At 36.5% G+C, this 19844-nt stretch overlaps 1 protein-coding gene across 1 annotated transcript in view; it reads left to right on the top strand.

The window, feature by feature from the left end:
- The window catches only part of KLHL1 (kelch like family member 1), a 185086-nt gene that overhangs the window by 102008 nt on the left and 63234 nt on the right, over positions 1-19844 (top strand). The window contains exon 5 of the mRNA XM_063149415.1: positions 15814-16026. Within this exon, the coding sequence (XP_063005485.1) occupies positions 15814-16026 (213 nt within the window). The remainder of the gene's footprint in view (positions 1-15813; positions 16027-19844) is intronic.

Below are 19844 nucleotides of genomic sequence, written 5' to 3'. Positions count from 1 at the left end.
TAGAAGGCCTCTTAGTTGGCATGTAATAATATTATAGTTTACTATGGATTAATTCAAGTTGAGTCAAAGCTGTTTTATTATATCTCAGATGCCTTATGTTGTTTATTTGCTTTGCTGTTGTTTGCAGGGGTGGGGGAAGTTTGTTCTTTTTGTGCTTTCATCTAGGGTGCTTTGTATTTTCTGGCTCCTAAAGGTTAATCAGTGTTCTTGCTTCACATGTAAAACACACCAGAATGTCTTGGATTTATCTTGGTCTATTCTTACATGAACAATTTTTCTCTAAGATTTTATTTTAAAAAAGTTATTATACAAGTCTTTGGTTTGCTGAATGGAGAGCAACACACAGTCTACAGACCATCTGAATGACATGCAGCTAAAGACAACATTATCAGTTTTTAATGTGTGGACTCTCTACTGAAATTATTGAAATATTCTCTGCTGAGAATATTTTGTGTCTGCTGCATCTGTATGAAGACCAAGTATATACTCAGTTGCATTAGCCAGAGGATTGAAAGAAATCATTATTCCCCTCTACTCATGGTGCCAAAATGGAATGCATTTTCAGCTGGTGGCATTTCAATTGATGAGCAAGTTGAACTGGCTATGAAGCTGAAGCAGGAAGCACACAATATATGAAGAGAAGCTGAGAGGGCATTCATGAAGAAAGCTAAGAGAGATGGTCTTTTCAGCACCCTATCAGGGGTTATGGTATAAAATCATTCTTTTCTTGAAGGTGCACAATGAGGGGACATTGGGTACCAGTCCTAAGTTGCAGTTTCCAAGAGAAAAACACGTCTTCAAAGGGAGAGCAATACTTATTGTAGCCGTTTTCTCTGAGAGGCCGTGGAATCTCTGTGCTTGGAAATATTCCAAGCTAGACTCAACAAGACTATGAGCATCCTGTTTCATCAGTCAACCTGATGCATTTAAGTCTGAATTTCCTATATTTCACTGCTGTGCAATCAAGGGAAAATGTAATTTTCACTTAACACTCAGATGTACTTATTTGTGGCAATTCACATAACACTCAGATGTACTTATTTGTGTACAATTTTCAGTAGAAATTTCATGAGATTAGAGCTATGATTCAGATCAGATTCAAGAACCTGTGGTGGAATGTCTTATATAAGTGTATGTTTATACATGCACATACCCATATGCACGTGCATTTGTATATTTGCACGTGTATTTATATATTTGGGGGATTGCTGACCAAGTTCCAATTATGAAAAACACAGTTTAATTGATAATACCCATAATTATGGACATGCTACTTATGTAATTGAAATCAAGATAATTTAAAAGAAATGTGGTAATTCTTGTAAATTATTACTAAATAATAGCCTCTAGACAGGTGACATTATAAACTAAGCACATTCTGCAGAAAAATCTGTGGGCAGAGAACTAAAAGCTATATCTGTGGCTCAAAAAGCAAAAAACTATTAGCCTAAGAGTGTAACTGTAAATTTTATTGTATCCTGCAATGGGCTTACTATGGAATTAATAATTAGTGTTTCACACAGAAATTATGCTACATATTTAGAAAATACCAACTTGTACATGCTATCACTTCACATAAGGAAAAACTGTCAAAACTGTGGAAATCACTAGCTGTTTTGAAATATCTCCTTCTACTTGAATTGGACCTGTGACAAGATTGTATCCAAACCCAATCAATTTTCCATCAGTCTTGTGCTTTTCATGAGACTGAACATACTGATTGTTTTAATTCTGAAGACATGAGCCATGTACTGGCACACAGAGCAAGAACGAAAAGTATTGCTAAACTTCTCTGCTACTCTTCTGAGGATCCATATTTTAGAGTCATCCAAACTTTCCCTTAAACCAGTTTAATTCAGCTGTAAAACCTATACAAAGTTCAGAGTATGATGGTTGTTAACAGCTTGGCATAGGTTTAGACAAAATCTGAGCTAGAGTTGTGAAATTCCTAAGGGAAAAAATAAACTGTATGTTATTTAGGATTTGATAACAATTTAAAAAATATATTAACTTAAGAATTTATTCAGAAGTAGATTTGGTAGTTTAGCTATTTGCAGTGAACCTTAGAAATGTGTTGCTTTGGTTTCCTCATTAAAGTTATCACAATGTACATCCACAAAAAGGATTTCACAATCTGGTTTTTAAACACTTGTGTTTTTCTCATTGCAAATGTTATACATATCAACATAGATTAATGAATTCTGTAGAATAAATTCTTGAATTAAAATCCACCTTTTTCTTTTTTTTTAACATTTTGGTAGCTAAATTTCATTTGAATAACATATGTTCTAAACATATGTTCTTAAGTCTTAACATTCTTAATCTGTTATATGCATCAGGACACGCTGAGATGTACTGCAACTGCCTTATGTATTGTATGCTTGGTAAAAACCTCTTCCTTTTAAGAAGAGAAATCAAAAATATATTTTGGAAATGCATTATATAATTCAGTACTTCGTATTAAAGAGTTTTGTCCAGTACCTGCTGGAGAAAGTGTGTATGTGTGAAAATACAGATACTTTGATTTGTTTTCATTCAGAATGTTGCTGTACAATGAAGCAGAACTGCAGAATAGTATCTCCTGCTGTCTGGTTTTATTTTTAACTAAAATTGAGAAGAGGCAAGAACTTCCAGAGTTTATCAACACTTCAAAGTTTTCAGTAAAATTCAAAGTTAGCTGAAATAAGGTTGTGTTTGCTTTGCAGTATCTTTCTTACTAAGAAAAAACTTTACTGGAGAGACTTTGAGACACTTAAGACAGAAGTGACCTTGAAAGAGAGAATGGGATATTATTTCCCTCAAGTCAAGAATGGAGATTTCATCAATTCTATTTGAGCCACAGGTTTAAAAGTAAAACAACAACAAAAAATGAATATGTGCCTTTTATGGGCATGTGCTTAAATTGAAGAAATCATCCCAAAGACCTTCTAAGCATCTCATACAAGAAATCACTACCTGTGATTTCAAAATCTGTGATACGTGGAGAAGACAGGATATTCACCATTTAATCTCCTTCTAATCATTTTCTAAATTACATTCGGTCACTGGTCACAAATGTATCTCTTTTTCTAAGCCCATACAGCCCTTTTTGTGTCCCATGAGCATTTAAACACTGTGTATCACCTAGAAACCTAAATTCTGTGCAAGACTTAATCAGCCATCAATAAGTTTATCTGAATAAATACAATTTTAAATATAATGAGTAGCTTCTAAAGCATAAGAGAATCAGAAGATCCATTACTACAAATTTAACAAATCCTCATGTCATTTCAAATTCTTCATTTTAAAAAATGTTTCCATTTCTATTCTGCTGTCTAAGGTAGCATAATTTCAAATGTAAAAATCATGTAATAGTTTCTGTTTATTTACAGAAAAAAATTGTGTATCTATTTGTGTTGGGTCCTGCACTTGATTCAAAACAATCTCATTCAGCACTACTGGCTTGAGGAAGAGTGGTTGGAAAGCTGCTCAGCAGAAGAGAACCTGGGCCTGCTGGTCAACAGCCAGCTGAGCATGGTCCAGTACCTGCCCAGGTGGCTGAGAAAGCCAGTGGCATCCTGGCTTGTATCAGCAACAGTGTGGCCAGCAGGACCAGGGCAGGGATTGCCCCACTGTACCTGGTGAGGCCCTACTTTAAATGCCATGCTCACTTTTGGGCCCCTCACTACAAGAAGGACACTGAGGACCTGAGGCATGTCCAGGGAAGGAGCTGGTAAAGGGTCTGGAGCACAAATCTTATGAGTAGTGTCTGAGAGATCCGGGGTTCCTGGAATAAAGGAGGCTCAGGGATACCTTATCACACTCTGCAGCTCACCTGAAAAGAGGTTGCTGTGAGGAGGGCGTTCATCTCTTTCCAAAGTAACAAGTGGCTGGACAAGAGAAAGTGGCCTCAAGTTGCACAAGGGGAGGTTTACATCAAATATTAGGAAAACATTCTTCACTGCAAGAGTGCTCAAACATAGAAATAAGATACCTAGGTAAGTGATGGAATCATCAAGCCTGGAAGTGTTCAAAAGGTGCATGAATATGACTCTTGGGGATTTGTTTTAGTGGTGCTGGATTGGATTCAATAATTTTACAGAACTTTTCAAACCTTAATGATTCTTTATTTCTATGAACTTGAACACAGGCTAATGAAAAAAACTCCTAAAAATCAACAGCAAATCACAGCTATAAAGTTCTCTTTGTCTCCTTCCCTTTACAAATAAAGAACTTACACTAAGAAATTAATGTGCATTACAGTTAGTTGACAGCATGAGATTATTTGATGTTAACTTACACTCCTAGAAAGAGTGAAATGTAATATCTGTTCCCTCCAAATTTGTAATTTTCAAAGCAGCAATAAAACAAGAATAACTGTCAGTATAATCAATATTATGTGCAGGGTGACAAATGTATTACAATTTAATTTCAGTCTGAAATTTGTCTTTTGAGATTTACACAGTAGATTAATATATTTTCAGCATTCATTTAATAGTTTTTTTAAAGTGTTTTATTAAACAACCTTATGCGACAAGTTTTCAGCAGCCTTTTATCTTGACAATCACTTAAATCCAGTGCTTGTTTTACATTATATACCATTATTTTGTTGGAATGAGTGTGGAAATTCCATTGTTAATGGTCAGACATCTTCATGTGAATCATTCTATTTTGTGAAACATTGTGGAGTACAAAAATTTCAGTCATCTAAAAGAGGGCCCATCTTAATTGAATTTGTATCATGATACTGATTCTTGAGCGTTATCCTGGATTTAATAATGTGCTTGAAGGTTGTAAGTGCTGTCAGAAAATGATTGCCATATGAGTTTCTTAAAAATTGCTTATAGTGTGAAAATCTTTGGAAGTCCCCTTTCAGCTGAAAGTCCCCTCCCAGTACCCTTTCAGTGGTTGTTTCCCAGAATCATGTTTGCGTCCTGATGTTTGTTTAATTTGAAATATATTCTCTTTTTCCATTCTAAAATTCTCAGGAATTCTTCAATTTATGCTGGATCAGTTGAAAGGTGAATCAGAGTTCAACATCAGAAAAGAAAGCATATCAGGGAATGATTCAGGCACATAACTCAGGCCTTTCCTTAACTTTATCTTTTCCCTGCAGTGGGTTTTTTTTTTGTTTCCTAGAATGCTCTTGGCAGGTATATACATTTTCAATACAGTGATTCACTATAAATTATTAAGAAAGGTTAACATTTTCATGTGTCTCTGATACGATATTTTAAATATTTGGTTTCAGTTAAAATGACTACCGTATAGGAAATACTAACATAAACTACCATTTGTAAATATTTCACTCCTCAAACAAAACTTTAACTGAAACATTCTCCAGAAACCATTTACATGACATGACACAAAATACACGAGCTTTGAGATGCATAGTGAAGGTAAAAGAAACAGTATTGTTGCAAGCCTTTATGGTGTGGAGAGTCACAGAGAAAAGCATTTTTTCTGTATGATCTTGCAATTACCCATGAATGTATTTTGATTTTAATGGCTACCTGTTTTAAATTCAAGTCTGAAGAACAGGAATACAAAAAAAAGATCACTCCAGTCCTGACTGATATTCCAATTACCTTTTGAAATACTATCTTAATTACTGTATTTATTAATCTTTAATTAAAGTTCAGGCTTTTTTTATGGACATGATCTTGCATATCCCTTCAGCCCTTGCTTTGTGCTGTATTCCATCACATTTCAAGGCTATGTAGGGCCAGAATAGGTCAATGGATGATTATGAGATTACAAGTATATTTTTAGGTGCTACCACAAAGAATAGTGCTAATGATTAAGTGTCCTGTTTTCACTCCTGAACATTACAACAGTTACAGACTGTGAATGAATTGTAAAAGCAAGGCCATAACCACTCAGCCCCTTTGAGTTATTAAAGACCCAAGAGATTATTTTGTGGCTTTTAAGTTTTGATGCTAATGGGCTCATCAATCAGACGGAGAAATTCATAATAAGAACCAGTATGTATGAGTAGAAGACAGACAAGTTCAAATGGGGTATTAGACATACATTTTAATGTTCAGAATGATTGCTTCTGAAAGTTACTGTGAAAGTGGCGAATTATCCATCTCCACATGTGTTTGAGTTGATGCCTTTATAGGAAGAAATTTTCAGTGAATCAGATGTTATTAGGCTCAACAGAAGGATAACTGGGCCAAAACAAAAACTGAAAGGTGTTCCAAGGCAGCTTCCCGCTTTGAGAAACTGTTTTAACACAAAGCTGAAAGGAATTGCTGACACTCTAGAGAGCTGTGCAGCCCTTCAGAAGCACCTGGACAGGCTGGAGAGAGGAACTGTCTGAAATTCATCAAGGACAAAACAGGGTCCTGCACCTGTATAGTAATAACTCTGTGCACCAGTACAGGCTGGGGACTGACCTGCTGGAAAGAAACTCTCAGGACATGAAGAGGACTTGGGGGTCCTGATGGACAACAAGCGGTCCATGAGCTGGCAGTGAGCTCTTGTGGCCAAGAGGGCCAACAGAATCCTGGGATGCATTAGGAAGAGCATTGTGAGCAGGTCAAGGGAAGAGATGCTTCTCCTCTACTCAGCCCTGGTGAAGCCACAACTGGAGTGCTGTTTCCAGTCTGGGCTTCTCATTACAAGAGAGACCTGGAGCTCCAGGAGCAAGTCCAGCAGAGGGCTCTGAAGATGATGAACATCTCTGTTATAAGGAAAGGTTGAGGAGTTGGGCCTATTCAGCTTTGGGGAAGAGACAGCTGAAAAAGGACCTCATCAATGTATATAAATATGATAAGGGAGAGTCAATGATATGGTGTCAAACAATAAGACAAGAGGCAATGGACAGCAATTGATTAGCAAAAAGTTCCCTAAATATGAGAAAGAACTTCCTTACTGTGCAGGTGACCACACATTCGAGGAGGTTGTCCAGAGAGCTTGTGTAATCTCTCTCATTGGAGATATTTAAGAAACATATGGACAAAATCCTGTGAAATATGCTCTACGATAACCCTGCTTGACCAGAGAGGTTGGACTGGGTGACCTTTCCAACCTTCCCTTTTGTAAACTGTACCCCACATTATTACACTGGTTTTAACAGTCATGTTCCCATCCTATCCTCTGGAAATCTGCTCCAGAGCTGAATGCTTTAGCAGCAAGGAATATTTTTTTTTTCAATTTCCAGTTTTATTTTAATCAGATTTAATTTATGTGAGTTTCCTGTTAGACTTGTTACCCTCCATTTTCCTTATTTTCCTCTTCTGTGTCTGTAATCAGTATAAACAAGACAGGGGCTCTATTAGGACATAAATATGCTCACCTTTTACATAAATCAACATTACCATAAATCAACGTTATCAACATTATTCTCATACTAAGTGCAAAAAGCAGCACTGCATCAGCTAAGAAAATGAGCTCCATCACAGCCAAAAGCAGTACAGTAGGAAAGAAGGAAATGTTGTGCTAGGAAAGTAAGAAACTGAGATTGTCATGGTGACTACTTTCCTGAAGTGTTATAATTTAAACCCAGAAAATTGTCATTCTGTTATCTACATGAGAAGGGTTGCATTCCTGCTGTGGAAACAGCACAATTTAAACAGCTCATATTTTCCATACTTGGGAAGTGCTAGGGGTAAATATTAGACAAGTAACAGCAAAACCAGACAATCACCAGAGTCAGTATACCAGTATGTACTGTATATTGTGACAATTTGCACTGTGATTCTGTATTTTTGCTACTTGCAGCCTTTTAAATCCAAAGTGTTTCTGGATGATTCACAGTACTGATCTCTTCTGCTATTTTCTTGAAATTGTGCTGTGAACCTTTCTGATGACAAATAAATCAATCTGGGCCAATTCAAGTCCGAGAACAGAATCATAGAATATGTTAAGTTGAAAGGGGATCTCAGGGATCATTTAGTACAACTGCACAGGACAGTTCCCAAGAGTCACAACATGTACCTAAGAGCTTCTTGAACTCTGTCTGGTTTAGTGTTTTCACCACTACCCTGGGGAGCCTGTTCCACTGCCTAAAAACCATCTAGGTGGAGGATCTTTTCCTACTCTCCAACCTAAACCTCCCCAATGCAATTTCTGGCTGTTCCTTCAGGTCCTGTCACTGGCACCACATCAGTGCTAGCCCCTCCTCTTCCATTCATGGGGAAGTTGTAACTGCAATGATGTCTCCTCAGTCTTCTCCAGGCTGAACAGACCAAGTGACCTCAGCCAGTCCTCATACAGCCTTACCCCAATCACCATCCTTATTATCCTCCTCTGGATGCTCTCTAACAGCTTACAGTATCTTATATTGTGATGCCCAAAACTGTCATCAGCACTTGAGGTGAGGCCACCCCAGTGCAGAGCAGAGAGGGACAATCCCCTCCCTTGCCTGGCTGGCAATGCTGTGCCTGATGCTCCCCAGGGTTTGCCCTCCTGGCTGTCAGGGCACTGCGGACATTCAACTTGCCACTGACCAGGAGCCCCAGGTCCTTTCCATGTCACTGCTCTGCAGCTTCTAATTCCCCTGTCTGTCTGTCTGTACATCCAGAGTTACCCCATCCCAGGAACAGGCACTTCCTCATGTTGAACTTCATGCAATTGGTGATTGCCCAGTCCTCTGACTTGTCAAAGTCTCTCTGCAGGGCTTCTCTGCCTTTGAGGGAGTCAACAGCTCCTCCCAGTTTTGTATCATCTGTGACCTTGCTTAGTGTCCTCCCAGTCCAGTGTCCAAGTAATTTCTGAAGAAGTGGAAGAGCACATGGCCTAAGATGGAGCCGTGTGGACCCCTACTAGAGACAGGTCATCAGTCTGATGTCAAAGATGACATATTTTCAAGTAAGCTTCCCTAGGACCTGTTCCATAAAGTTCTCATCCAGGCATTTTAGGAACCTTCTTGCCTGGGTTATACCAGCTGTGTGATGCACAGTTAGTTGTGGCAAGTTGAAGTCTAGGGTAGTTGACTTGGAAATGTCCCTTAAGTTCTCAAAGGAGAATCCATCAGCATCATCATCCTGGCTAGGAGGTCTGTAATAAACTCCTATGGTGACATCTGAAGTATCTGTTTTCCCCTTGATTCTCCCCTAGAGGTTTTCAACTGTGCTGTGGCCAGCTGTGAGCTCCATACCCCTCTGTCACCCCTCTGTCTCTTCTGCTCTGCCTTTCACTCCTGCAGAGCCTGGAACCATCCAACAGGGCACTCCAGTCACAGCACTCATCCCAACAGGTTTCACTTGATGTCAAATCCCTGGGACTGGGCCAAAGATGTCAGTAGACTCATCAGATGTCAATAAAAAAAGTGTTGAGTAGATCATCCCATCACCTGGGGGCTACAACCTCTAGGTTTTTCTGCTTGCACCAACCTCAGAGCAGTGCATTGACCTGATGGATCTGCCTCTTGCTATCAGTATTTTAGGTCCCCAAGCTGTGCTCCCTCATTCTACTAACTTTATTTTGGAAAGGTAAACAAGCAATTATAAAGACCCCCCGAAAAAAAAAGGAAAAGAAAGAAAGAAAGAAAGAAAGAAAGAAAGAAAGAAAGAAAGAAAGAAAGAAAGAAAGAAAGAAAGAAAGAAAGAAAGAAAGAAAGAAAGAAAGAAAGAAAGAAAGAAAGAAAGAAAGAAAGAAAGAAAGAAAGAAAGAAAGAAAGAAAGAAAGAAAGAAAGAAAGAAAGAAAGAAAGAAAGAAAGAAAGAAAGAAAGAAAGAAAGAAAGAAAGAAAGAAAGAAAGAAAGAAAGAAAGAAAGAAAGAAAGAAAGAAAGAAAGAAAGAAAGGATGAAGTAATTAATAATGAATTGATTTACAGGCTGCTAGAGTTTTGGTTTTCCTAGATACCATGGTAAGAAGAAAATGTCATGCATACATAAAGACCTAATCCCAAGAAGTTCCAGGGTTTGTAGGATGCAGGACTTTCCAGGATAGTGTTGGAAGATTTTTTAGGTCAGGGGGAGCAAGATGTGTACATGTCCTCATCCATCTAGCCAATTGTACCTGTTTTGTGTACAGGTTTAGGCTTCTTGAATCTTCTTGGATGTGAAAAAGAATATATGCATGGTGTGAGACAATATCCTTCACCAATACGGGAAAAAAATGTTAATCATTCTGACATAGCTTGAAAGTTTCAGACAGTTTATCATGATAAACCAGCATATTAGGTAATGTCTATGAGCAACTGATTGTGAGCTATCCTTAGAGTGTGAAATCCCAGAATGCCATCTCATATTCACAATGAATTAGACTATGATATGGCTAATTCTGCAGCCTCATACCCTAAACTCTACTATTATTAATTTTTTAATTAAATCAAAAGATGCAAGTAAAAAAGAAATTTTTTAGATTGTGAAAGTCTAACTTAGTTATCTAGAAGTCTCATACTAAGATTTCAGTATGCTGTATGAGATTGCACCCATAGTCACAGTCTCTTCTATCCTTAACTTCCTGTCTCCTCTCCCCAAATGCAGCACTTGGTTATCTCTCTTCCCACGGGCAGAGTTGAAGGAGGAGGTTACACAGATACATCAGATCTCTTTCCACTGTCCTTTGAACAAACTCAGCCTTAATACCCCTTTTGTAGTGGTGATACCAGGCTGGCATCTGGTGCTGGAAGAAACATATCTCTTTGGATTACATAGGTCAGATGGAGCTCACTCTCAGATGAAGTCCGAGATTTGGTTAGAGATTCAGGATCCCAGGTTCAGGTTTCCAGATGGAATCTGGATTTGGCTAGAGAGCCAAACCATAAGCATATTAATAAGTTCTGGTCCTTTGTCTAATGGGAGTTCATAATGGACTGAAAAGTCCATTCTCCTTAGGGAAGAAGTTACACAATATTGTAAAGGAGGTGTAGTCTTATTTAAACACACGTGATACAGAAAATGTGGCATAAGAACAAGAGATGTGAATTCAGTGTAGCACAGCAGCAATAATTCCAGACTGAAATAATTTGGGAATTGACCAAAATCAAAATTTTCTTTCATGTCTTATCACTTCAGAAGGTATACTGCCAGTATGATATATTATTAAAATCAGATGCAGTATTTATTCATTTATTTAAATATTCTCATGAAAACTTAAGTTCTAAACTGAAAGTAGTATGAGCTTAAAATATTATAGACATTTGGTATGAAATAAATGAAAACCAAGTATATGGATTTTTTTTTTTTTTGGCATGAGTTTATGTGATTTTAATTTTTTAATTGTTAAGGTCACAGCATCCAAATCACAAAAATATAAAGCATTTTAAATAACACCCCTACATCCAAAACCAAAACACCAGCTAAGCATTTTACTTGGTAACTCTGATGTAGCAGGTTCTGAATAGCGCTCTCAGAATATGACATTCTTTGTCAACAAATGAAATGATTTAATATTTTTCAGGTTCTTAATTATAACTGATACATGCTGATTAGTGAAATCAATGACATAACCATCAATGAAAACTAGCTTTTGCAAGATAATTTGATTACATGTGGAATAATAATCATTACAAGTTAAGATTTAAAAAAAAAATCTAATTTAATTGTGTTGGTGTCATCATTATAAAGATATATGGTGTTAAATTCCATTTGGTAATAGTTTAATTTTATTAGCGCCTTAATGTTCCTATGATGCACAATCTGCTACATACTTGGGCGCTTGCCTATCTACCATTAAACATCAATATGTTTTGTTTACATGGCTCGGCTGTTCTAATATTTCATGCTTATTTAAGGCTAACCTGGTGTACTGCTAAAAAGGTTTAAAAGTGAAGCAGCTCTGCCATTGAAATGCTATAGCCCCACAGCAGTGGTTACTGTATGGTCATTTTTAGAAAGTGGAAGAGCAATCAAGTGACACAGCTTTGTCCAGGTGGGTTCAGAGACTGTCATACTTTGAGTTACATTTTCTGAATTAAAAATAGCAATCTACTACTCCACTTAATTAAAACATGGAAAGGCTACGTGAATGATGCATGCAGAGCAGATCCAGTGCATCTTATAAGACTTATGAGATGGTGAAGACCGATCCACAAAGCCTCTGAAAGTATTAGAGTCAAAAATTACAGGTCCTGGACGCTCATCCAACTCTGTCACATAATCTTTGGCATGCTTAAAGGTTCAGTACCCTGGTTCCCATAATAAAGGTTTACCTTCCCATGAGGCCCTAGGCATTCCTGAAAGCACTTCACCAGAGCAGGATGACAGGAAATGGCCTCCACTTGTGCCAAGGAACAATGCCATTGGATATTAGGAGAAATTTCTTCACTGAAAGGGTAATCATAGTGTGGAATCACCATCCCTGGAAGTATTCAAAAAACATCTAGATTCAGTACCTGGAACATAGTTTAGTGGCGAAGATGCCAGTGTTACATTAATGACTGAACTGGATGATCTTAATTCTTTTCCAGCTGTATTGAATCTGTGATTGCATAACTGTGTACCTCAATTCCTATCTTGCATCTTAATCTCAGGAGAATTTAAAATTTATTTAATGTATCCTGAAAAGATATCACATATTTCTGTTGAAGCCTACTCTCTAAAGTGCAAAAAAGACTAGTCATATTAAAAAAAAAAAAGATGGATTTTTTTCACAATTAGCATATGAGAAATTATTGTGGTAGAACAGCTAGCCATTGAAATATGCTTTGCTGCTCCAGATGAAATGAACCTGAAGGAGTTAAAACATTATCTAGGAAGATTTAAAATTCATTAGTCAGTTCAGGAAATGCTAATAAGTTGGAGGGAGTTTTTACCTCAGAAGATCAAAAACCTGGATTCTATATATAAATCAGAATTATATATATTACATTTATATTATATATAAGAATACATATGGTATATTTATAATATATATGGTGTATTATAGATATAAAACATAATCTATATTTTTATTTTCTGAAATACTCATGCCCACGTAGCATGAAATTCATGTAAGTCCAGATATTTAGAAAAAGAGATTTGAGCTTATATGTTTTGTCTGAAAACTTTGTTTGATTCTGCAATCAGTACAGAGGCTGGAATAAGTTCTCTTTAAGCATGTATGCAGAAAAAATACAATTTAAGATGACCAAAAGAAACCCTTATCAAATCTAAAATTATTGTTCTGAAGTTAAAACTCCTGCTTGGAATGTTACTCTTAATAAATTAAGTTCTGTTGTGGGTTCATGAAATGTGTTCCACCATCACAATTCACCTCTATAGTATTAGGTCTTTGGATTAATATACTATTGCAAAGTTTGATGTTTTGCTATTGCAAAGTTTGATGTTTGATGTACCTCCCATTAAGAGGTAGAGTTATTTCTTTTTTTTTATAATGGGATTTAATGTCAGTTGAACCAGGCTTAATTAAACTTTGTCTTATAAATCATTTTATTGAGAAGTGCAATGAAATCTTGTGAGTTTTATGACTTTTTAATTAAAATGAATTAAGCCAGCCTGTGGTTAAGTGCCTCCCTGCAAACTAGTTCCCTTACATTTCCAAGCCATTCTAAAATGTTCTGGACACACAATTTAAACTTTATCACTAGGTAATGGTTTAAAACCTCATTCCAGAAAAATCTACATTTTTAGGGACCTATTGACATTTAATGTAGCAATTTTAAAAATAATTGAGTCATGTTTTGGTCCAATTATCAATTATGTTAAGGTAGCATAACAGCATGGTCAATGTAGGTCATGACCACAAATACATCTTTCATTTTCTGTTGTGTCAGCATCCTATATATGTTGAGTTAAAAAGCAACACATTGAGTTAAGTTGTGCATATCAAACCATTCACAGTTTTAATAATAAACATCATTTTCAACTTTGTCAAATTTATTCTATCTGTGCTTATGTATTTTATCTGTAATTACATTACAAATTTCAAGAAACTTCTATCTCATGATTTTGTCATGTCTATGTCTGCAATATTAATTTCTACTGTCATATATAAAATAATATGCAGTTAATTTTTAATAAATATGTTTAAACAGTACATTTCAAAAAGTATGAATTTGGAGAATTAAAATAAGAGTTTCCTTCTATTGAATAAGTCAGGGAAGGACAGCATGTGACATACTAGAGTCAGAGTATACTTCTATTGTTTTAAGTCTTGCACATTATTTTCTTGTATTTGTTATAATGTCTTCTATTTCAGTTTTGATGACCAGTCAGTCTTTCCCCTGGTTGAGACACAATCAAGCAATTATAGGCAACATTGGTTGGATTTTGATATGCTAAAAACTGAATTTAGAGTGTGTAACAGTGGAATAATCCATTTCGCTCAGTTTTGGTGTTCATACATTGAAGTCCTCCTTGACTGATGTTTTGTCATTCTTTCCCACTTCTCATCCTAAAAATTCTATCCAAAACAGCATAACAAAATTCATTATTATTTTTCATGAATTGGATGTTGCAACTTAATGTTCCCAATACTGCTTTTTACACTTTCAGTTTACATAAAAATTTAGTTGTTTTTTTTTTTTTTTTTTGCACTTCCAGTCTTCAATTACCTCACTTTCTTTCTGTCTATAAATTGAGAATATGAAAACACACTTACAATTTCTCCATGGAGATAAAACACCCTAAAAGAAATATTTTGAGAAAAAATATCTGTAGAATTATGATTCTGCTGTGTCCTGTTGATGTAGAGTAGGTAGTTCAAGGAGGGTTTCATTCAGTCCTTAGGATTCAGACAACTAAATGCAACGCTTTTTTGGGAGTTTGTTTGTTGTTTTTTGTTTGTTTTTAGTTTTTTATATAGTTTATAGGGTTTTTTAAAAAGGTTTTTAGTTATTCCTATTTTTATTTGTCCTGATTCTGTCCAATTTTTTTTTAAGTAGCCAGGAGTGAGGCATAACTAGGTCACAGAGGTTAGTCTGTAAAACCTGATGTCGTTGATGGAAGGGGGAAGAAAGGTCTCTTCCAAGGGGAAGGGGTTCTTTCTGCTAGAGTAAATGCCACAGAGGGATCCATCTGGTGTTGTCTCTTGGGGATGGGGGGAGTGGGTGTGAGGGCTGTGGCTCTGTGGGAATCGTCTCCTTTCTTGTATCTGTCATTAGTATGGTTCCTGTTACTCCTTGTTTCCTTACCTCATTGCTGTTTCCTGCAAATTGTTCCTATCTCAACCAGTGAGCTTTACCTGTTGTGCCTCCAGTTTTCCTCTCCAGCCCACTGCAGTGTGGAAGGGTGAGCAGAAGAGCAGGAGAGCAAAAGAGTGTCAGTGGTTTGGAGAGTCTCAGTGGGGGCACTGAACCGGGGAGTACAGTTCCTAACCTGCAACAGTACAATAGTTCTCAATACTGTGAGATCTTAATTGCTGTAAACTATTTATTTGCATGATAACTAGATATTAAAAATCTGTTCTGAACAATGTCAAAAAATAATCTTTAATTCATTATGTTGGTGGTCCCCTCAGCCTGGTCATATGTGTAGACAGAAATCTAGATATTCATAATACAACTACATCACTGACAAGTTATTTAAGAAATAGTGAAAGAAAGACAGTGAAAATATCCTGGAAAATGTAGTATGAGTATGTAAAGACTTACAATATATATTACATACTCATAGTATGAGTATGTAAAGACTTACAATATAAACTCAATAAGTTTATAAAAATTTCAAACAATAACCTTTACTAGTTCTGACAATTTTAATTATGATATTATCATATAATCCTCATCTTGTTTTTGAAATATATTTATATATGAATTGCAACTATAGCTGCTGAACTCTAATAATTTGTTTTGTTTTTCTCATGAGCTGCAAGGTTATGGTAAAGCATTACCCATATCTGGGTATGGCAGATATTGACTAATCCTTTGGTTTATTAGCTTTAACATGGTTTTAATTTTCTTGCAGTATTACTGAATCTGAAATATTTTTCTTTTCTCAGGAGAATATAATGGAAGTTATAAGAAATCAAGAATTTTTACTTCTACCTGCTGAAGAACTCCATAAACTTCTTGCCAGTGATGATGTGAATGTTCCTGATGAAGAGACCATTTTCCATGCCTTAATGATGTGGGTGAAATATGATATGCAGAGGCGATGCAATGACCTAAGTATGCTGCTTGCTTATATCAGATTACCACTCCTTCCACCTCAGGTATTTTTAAAATTATGTAACCATGACCATAATAACAACAAGAACATCATTGTTATTGTGTGCTTGTGAAAACTTTCTCAGTTTATAATCTGCAATTTCTGAACACACTGTGTGTTTAAAAACAAAGCTGTTCAGAATCAGAAAATATTAGTGACAACCTTTTACACAGGGTGATCTCAATAAACTTGAGGATTGGACCAATACATTCACAAGAAGGGCAGAGTTGTGAAACTGAAGAGGAGTAACTGCAGATTTTCAAACACAGTAAGAAAAAACAGGTAGAATAATAAATATTCTCAGAAAAACCAACAAAACAGAACAAACAAACCAAGAATAAAAAACCCCAAACACATGGGATTTATACAGATACCAGGCTGAGGATGAGTCAACAGTATGAATTAAGAAAACTCGATATTGTTTCACAAAAAATTCTGTCACCAGGCAATATGAAGTTATTTTTCCCATAACACCTGGTGCTGCTGAGGCTGCACCTACACAATTGTTTCCAATTTTGTACCCCATGATTTGAAAGGCATGGGAACAAATTGGAGAAGATTCAGGGGTGGGCTACCAAGATGGTATGTCTAGAAAGAAGAAGGAGAAGCGGGCTTGTTCAAACTAGTGAAAAGGATGCTAAGCAATGAGCTAATAGCAGCTTAAGACCTGAAGGCAAGATCATGGAACCACATTCCTGAGCACATCACAAAGTGTAAGAGACAAACTAACTTGTAGCATGGACAGTTCAGGTTGGACATTGGCTTGGGGAGGAATCACTTGGAATGCAGTGAACAAATGCAGCAGTTTTTTAAAGGCCAAGTGACCTTCTTCTTGAAGGTTTTCCTGAATTAGCTAGACCAGATCACTAAATCCAGTGTTGGCAGAAGCGCTGATTTGAGTGAGTGAGCAGCCTGCAGCCTAGTTACCTAGTTGATCACTGGCAGTCATTTGGATCTCCATGCTTCAGTTCCTTTTTTTTTTTTTCCTTTTCCCAGAGAACTAAGTAGCAATTCTTTTCCATAATTCCATACACTCCGTTCTCCTTTCAGTTAGTGTACTGGGCCTGGCTGGAGTGAACTTTCAACAGCTGATAATGTGCTGTATTTTACACTTATTGATGAAACAGAAGGTGAGAGTAACCCATCCTGTTAATAGATCCCTTGGGGAGAGAAACAACTCTGAATAACTGTTGTTTTTAAACACACACATGTAGGCTTTATTGTAGAACAATTTGATTGCACAGAAAAACAGGTATATAACTAGTTGCAATATAAAAGCATAAAAATATCACTTAAGAAAATGTTTAAGAAAGAGAAGGAAGGCATAAGATTAGAAAGACCTTACCACCCACAGGCCTCAAGGCAAGACTTGTTTGGGGCAATTTTTGCTGTCTGTTGAAGTGATGGTCACCATCTTAGTCAAAGTGACAACTTCAGATTCGATCACCATTTGGTGATGGAGGAAATCCCAATGAAATCCACAGCACAGGAAAGCTATTTGGTTTATATTCATTTCAGGTAGGAAAGCCCAGATACCTCTCTTGGAGTGGGGAATTTCAGCTGGATGAGGTAATGTGGATCATGGGACACTTGGGGAGTTTTTGACACCTTCTAAGATACAGATGCCTATTACATCAATGAATTTGAGTCCCTTAAGACCCATTGTGGCCCATCAGCAGAGACCGATACCTTCAGGCTACACGTGAATGCCCCAGTACTTCCCCAAAGGGGAGTTATCACAGCTGAGTCACTTGAGTAAGGACAAAGAGGCAGCAGTGGCCTCCCAGGATTTGCCTCTGTCCTTACCTGGTTCAACACCAGCTGTAGCCTGAGGTGTCAGGTGTGCTCTCCCACTGCACCTGGGAGGTAACTTTGCACATCAGCAGCTTGTCCGTGATTGTTTGAGCCATCAGCATTCCAATCTCTCTTTCAGCATCACTTCTGGAGTGCCCCCTTTATCTCATCTCAAGTTCCCCTCACAGTCCAAATTCCAGTTAGCAGGCATATTTAGGGAGATGTGGGTTTTGATGGCCACAAATGAACGACTGGATCTTTGCAGTTTTCTACAGTAGGCAAAAGTCCTCCAATGATTTTAGCAATGTTTAAGCCATCAACTATTTCAGTCTCTCACACAGTGCTGGTAACATGTTTTAGCTATTGCTGAGCTGCATTTATGTAGCAAGGAGGTAGGTGACTAGGGAGCTGGGTACATGAAAATAAAAAGGTTTAAAAACTCTTTATGAAGAAATTTAGAAATAAATATTTTACAGTAAAATACCGGCAATTCTCTTGAACTTTCTGTTCAATTTAATCTAGAAATTGAGTCTTATACACTGGTGCTGCTCTGTAATTGAGAACTGCATCATAAATATATCAACTGTAATGCTAAAAGAGTAAGGTCTTTTTCAAAGTTAGAATTAAGACATAAGAGAATTTCAACAAAAAATTATTGGGAACTGAAAGTGAAATTTTACTTTTTTTATTACCAAAAGGTTTTTGTTTTTCTTTTTCCCTCTGTTTTGGTTTATACTTAAATATGTATCAAATAACATCCTCTGTCATTTTCATTGCACTGAAAATTAACTGAAGATTTCTCTGGAAAGAAGCCAGGTCAAAATTAGCAGCTCATCATTGGACCTTTGGGGAAAAAAAACAACAACTACTTTCATTCCTTACTTTTAAGTTCACTTTAAAAAGAGGAAGTCAAAGACTACAGAAGTTATTGACAGACTGGAAAGATTGTACTGAGATCCACTTAAAATGAAGGTTTAAATTTATAGTCTGAGTCTCCATGATACCTCATTTCACTCTCAAGGTGCAGTAATTGCATTGGCAATGTAGTCAGACTTAAGCAGTACAATATTAAACATTGTAATTCATAATCCAGTAGATAAATTTAGGAGAAGGCAAGCCAGTGTTAACTTGTTAAAAGGAAGCTATCATGAAGCTGAAAATTAAATAATAGAACCTGCAATGTTGCCATAGAAACTTTTTTGCTTCTTTGATTTTCTTGGAACCATCTTCTAAACTAAAATGGTTCTTATCTCTTCCTTCAAGTCAAAACAGAAAGACTGGTGGCTTGGCCAACATAAGAACTTATTTCACGTTATAATAGGTAATAATATATGTATTAGGCAATATTATATAATAGATAATATAATATGAACACTTTTCAATAGGTGTTCCAGATATTTAATGTTCATCTGTACAGAAAACAGAATTTATACTCATTTTTATTCTTAAGGGATTTGGGGAGAGTAAAAATGTGGTGGCATCCTTATACCTTATTAATGCTGAAGTATTTTAGATAATTTTTTGAATTCTTAATTCAAGCTTATAAAATATTTTTCCTGTGACTTTTGATAGCATTTTAAACAGAGAGTAATTTAACAAGCCAATTAAGAAACAAGCAAAAACTGTACTTAAGGGGACCTTTTTTCAGTTCTTCAAAAAAGTATAAGAAACTACTTTTGTGCCTGAATGGTGCCACTGTTGTCCTCAATTTTCAATTTTTGAATGCATTTTAAATAAAACCCATTAATGTTAAAAAACCCTAACAAAATTAGCACATGTAAAACAATACAGAAACACTACAGATAATGTATTTAAAGGGGGGGTGTGTGTGTATTTTTTTACATTATGTGATAAACATATACACAATCGCAGAATCAAAAGACAGAATGCCTGAGGTTGGAAGGAACCTCTGAATAACCTCTGTTCCAAAACTTCTGCTCAAGCAGAGATAACCTAGAGCCATTTGCACAGCACTCTGTCTAAACAGTTTTAAATAATTCCAAGGATTCTGCCAGTGCTCAGTCACCC

This window comes from Melospiza melodia, chromosome 2 (genome assembly GCF_035770615.1).
Source record: "Melospiza melodia melodia isolate bMelMel2 chromosome 2, bMelMel2.pri, whole genome shotgun sequence".
NCBI lineage: Eukaryota > Metazoa > Chordata > Aves > Passeriformes > Passerellidae > Melospiza > Melospiza melodia.
This window is presented reverse-complemented; position numbering and strand designations above follow the sequence as displayed.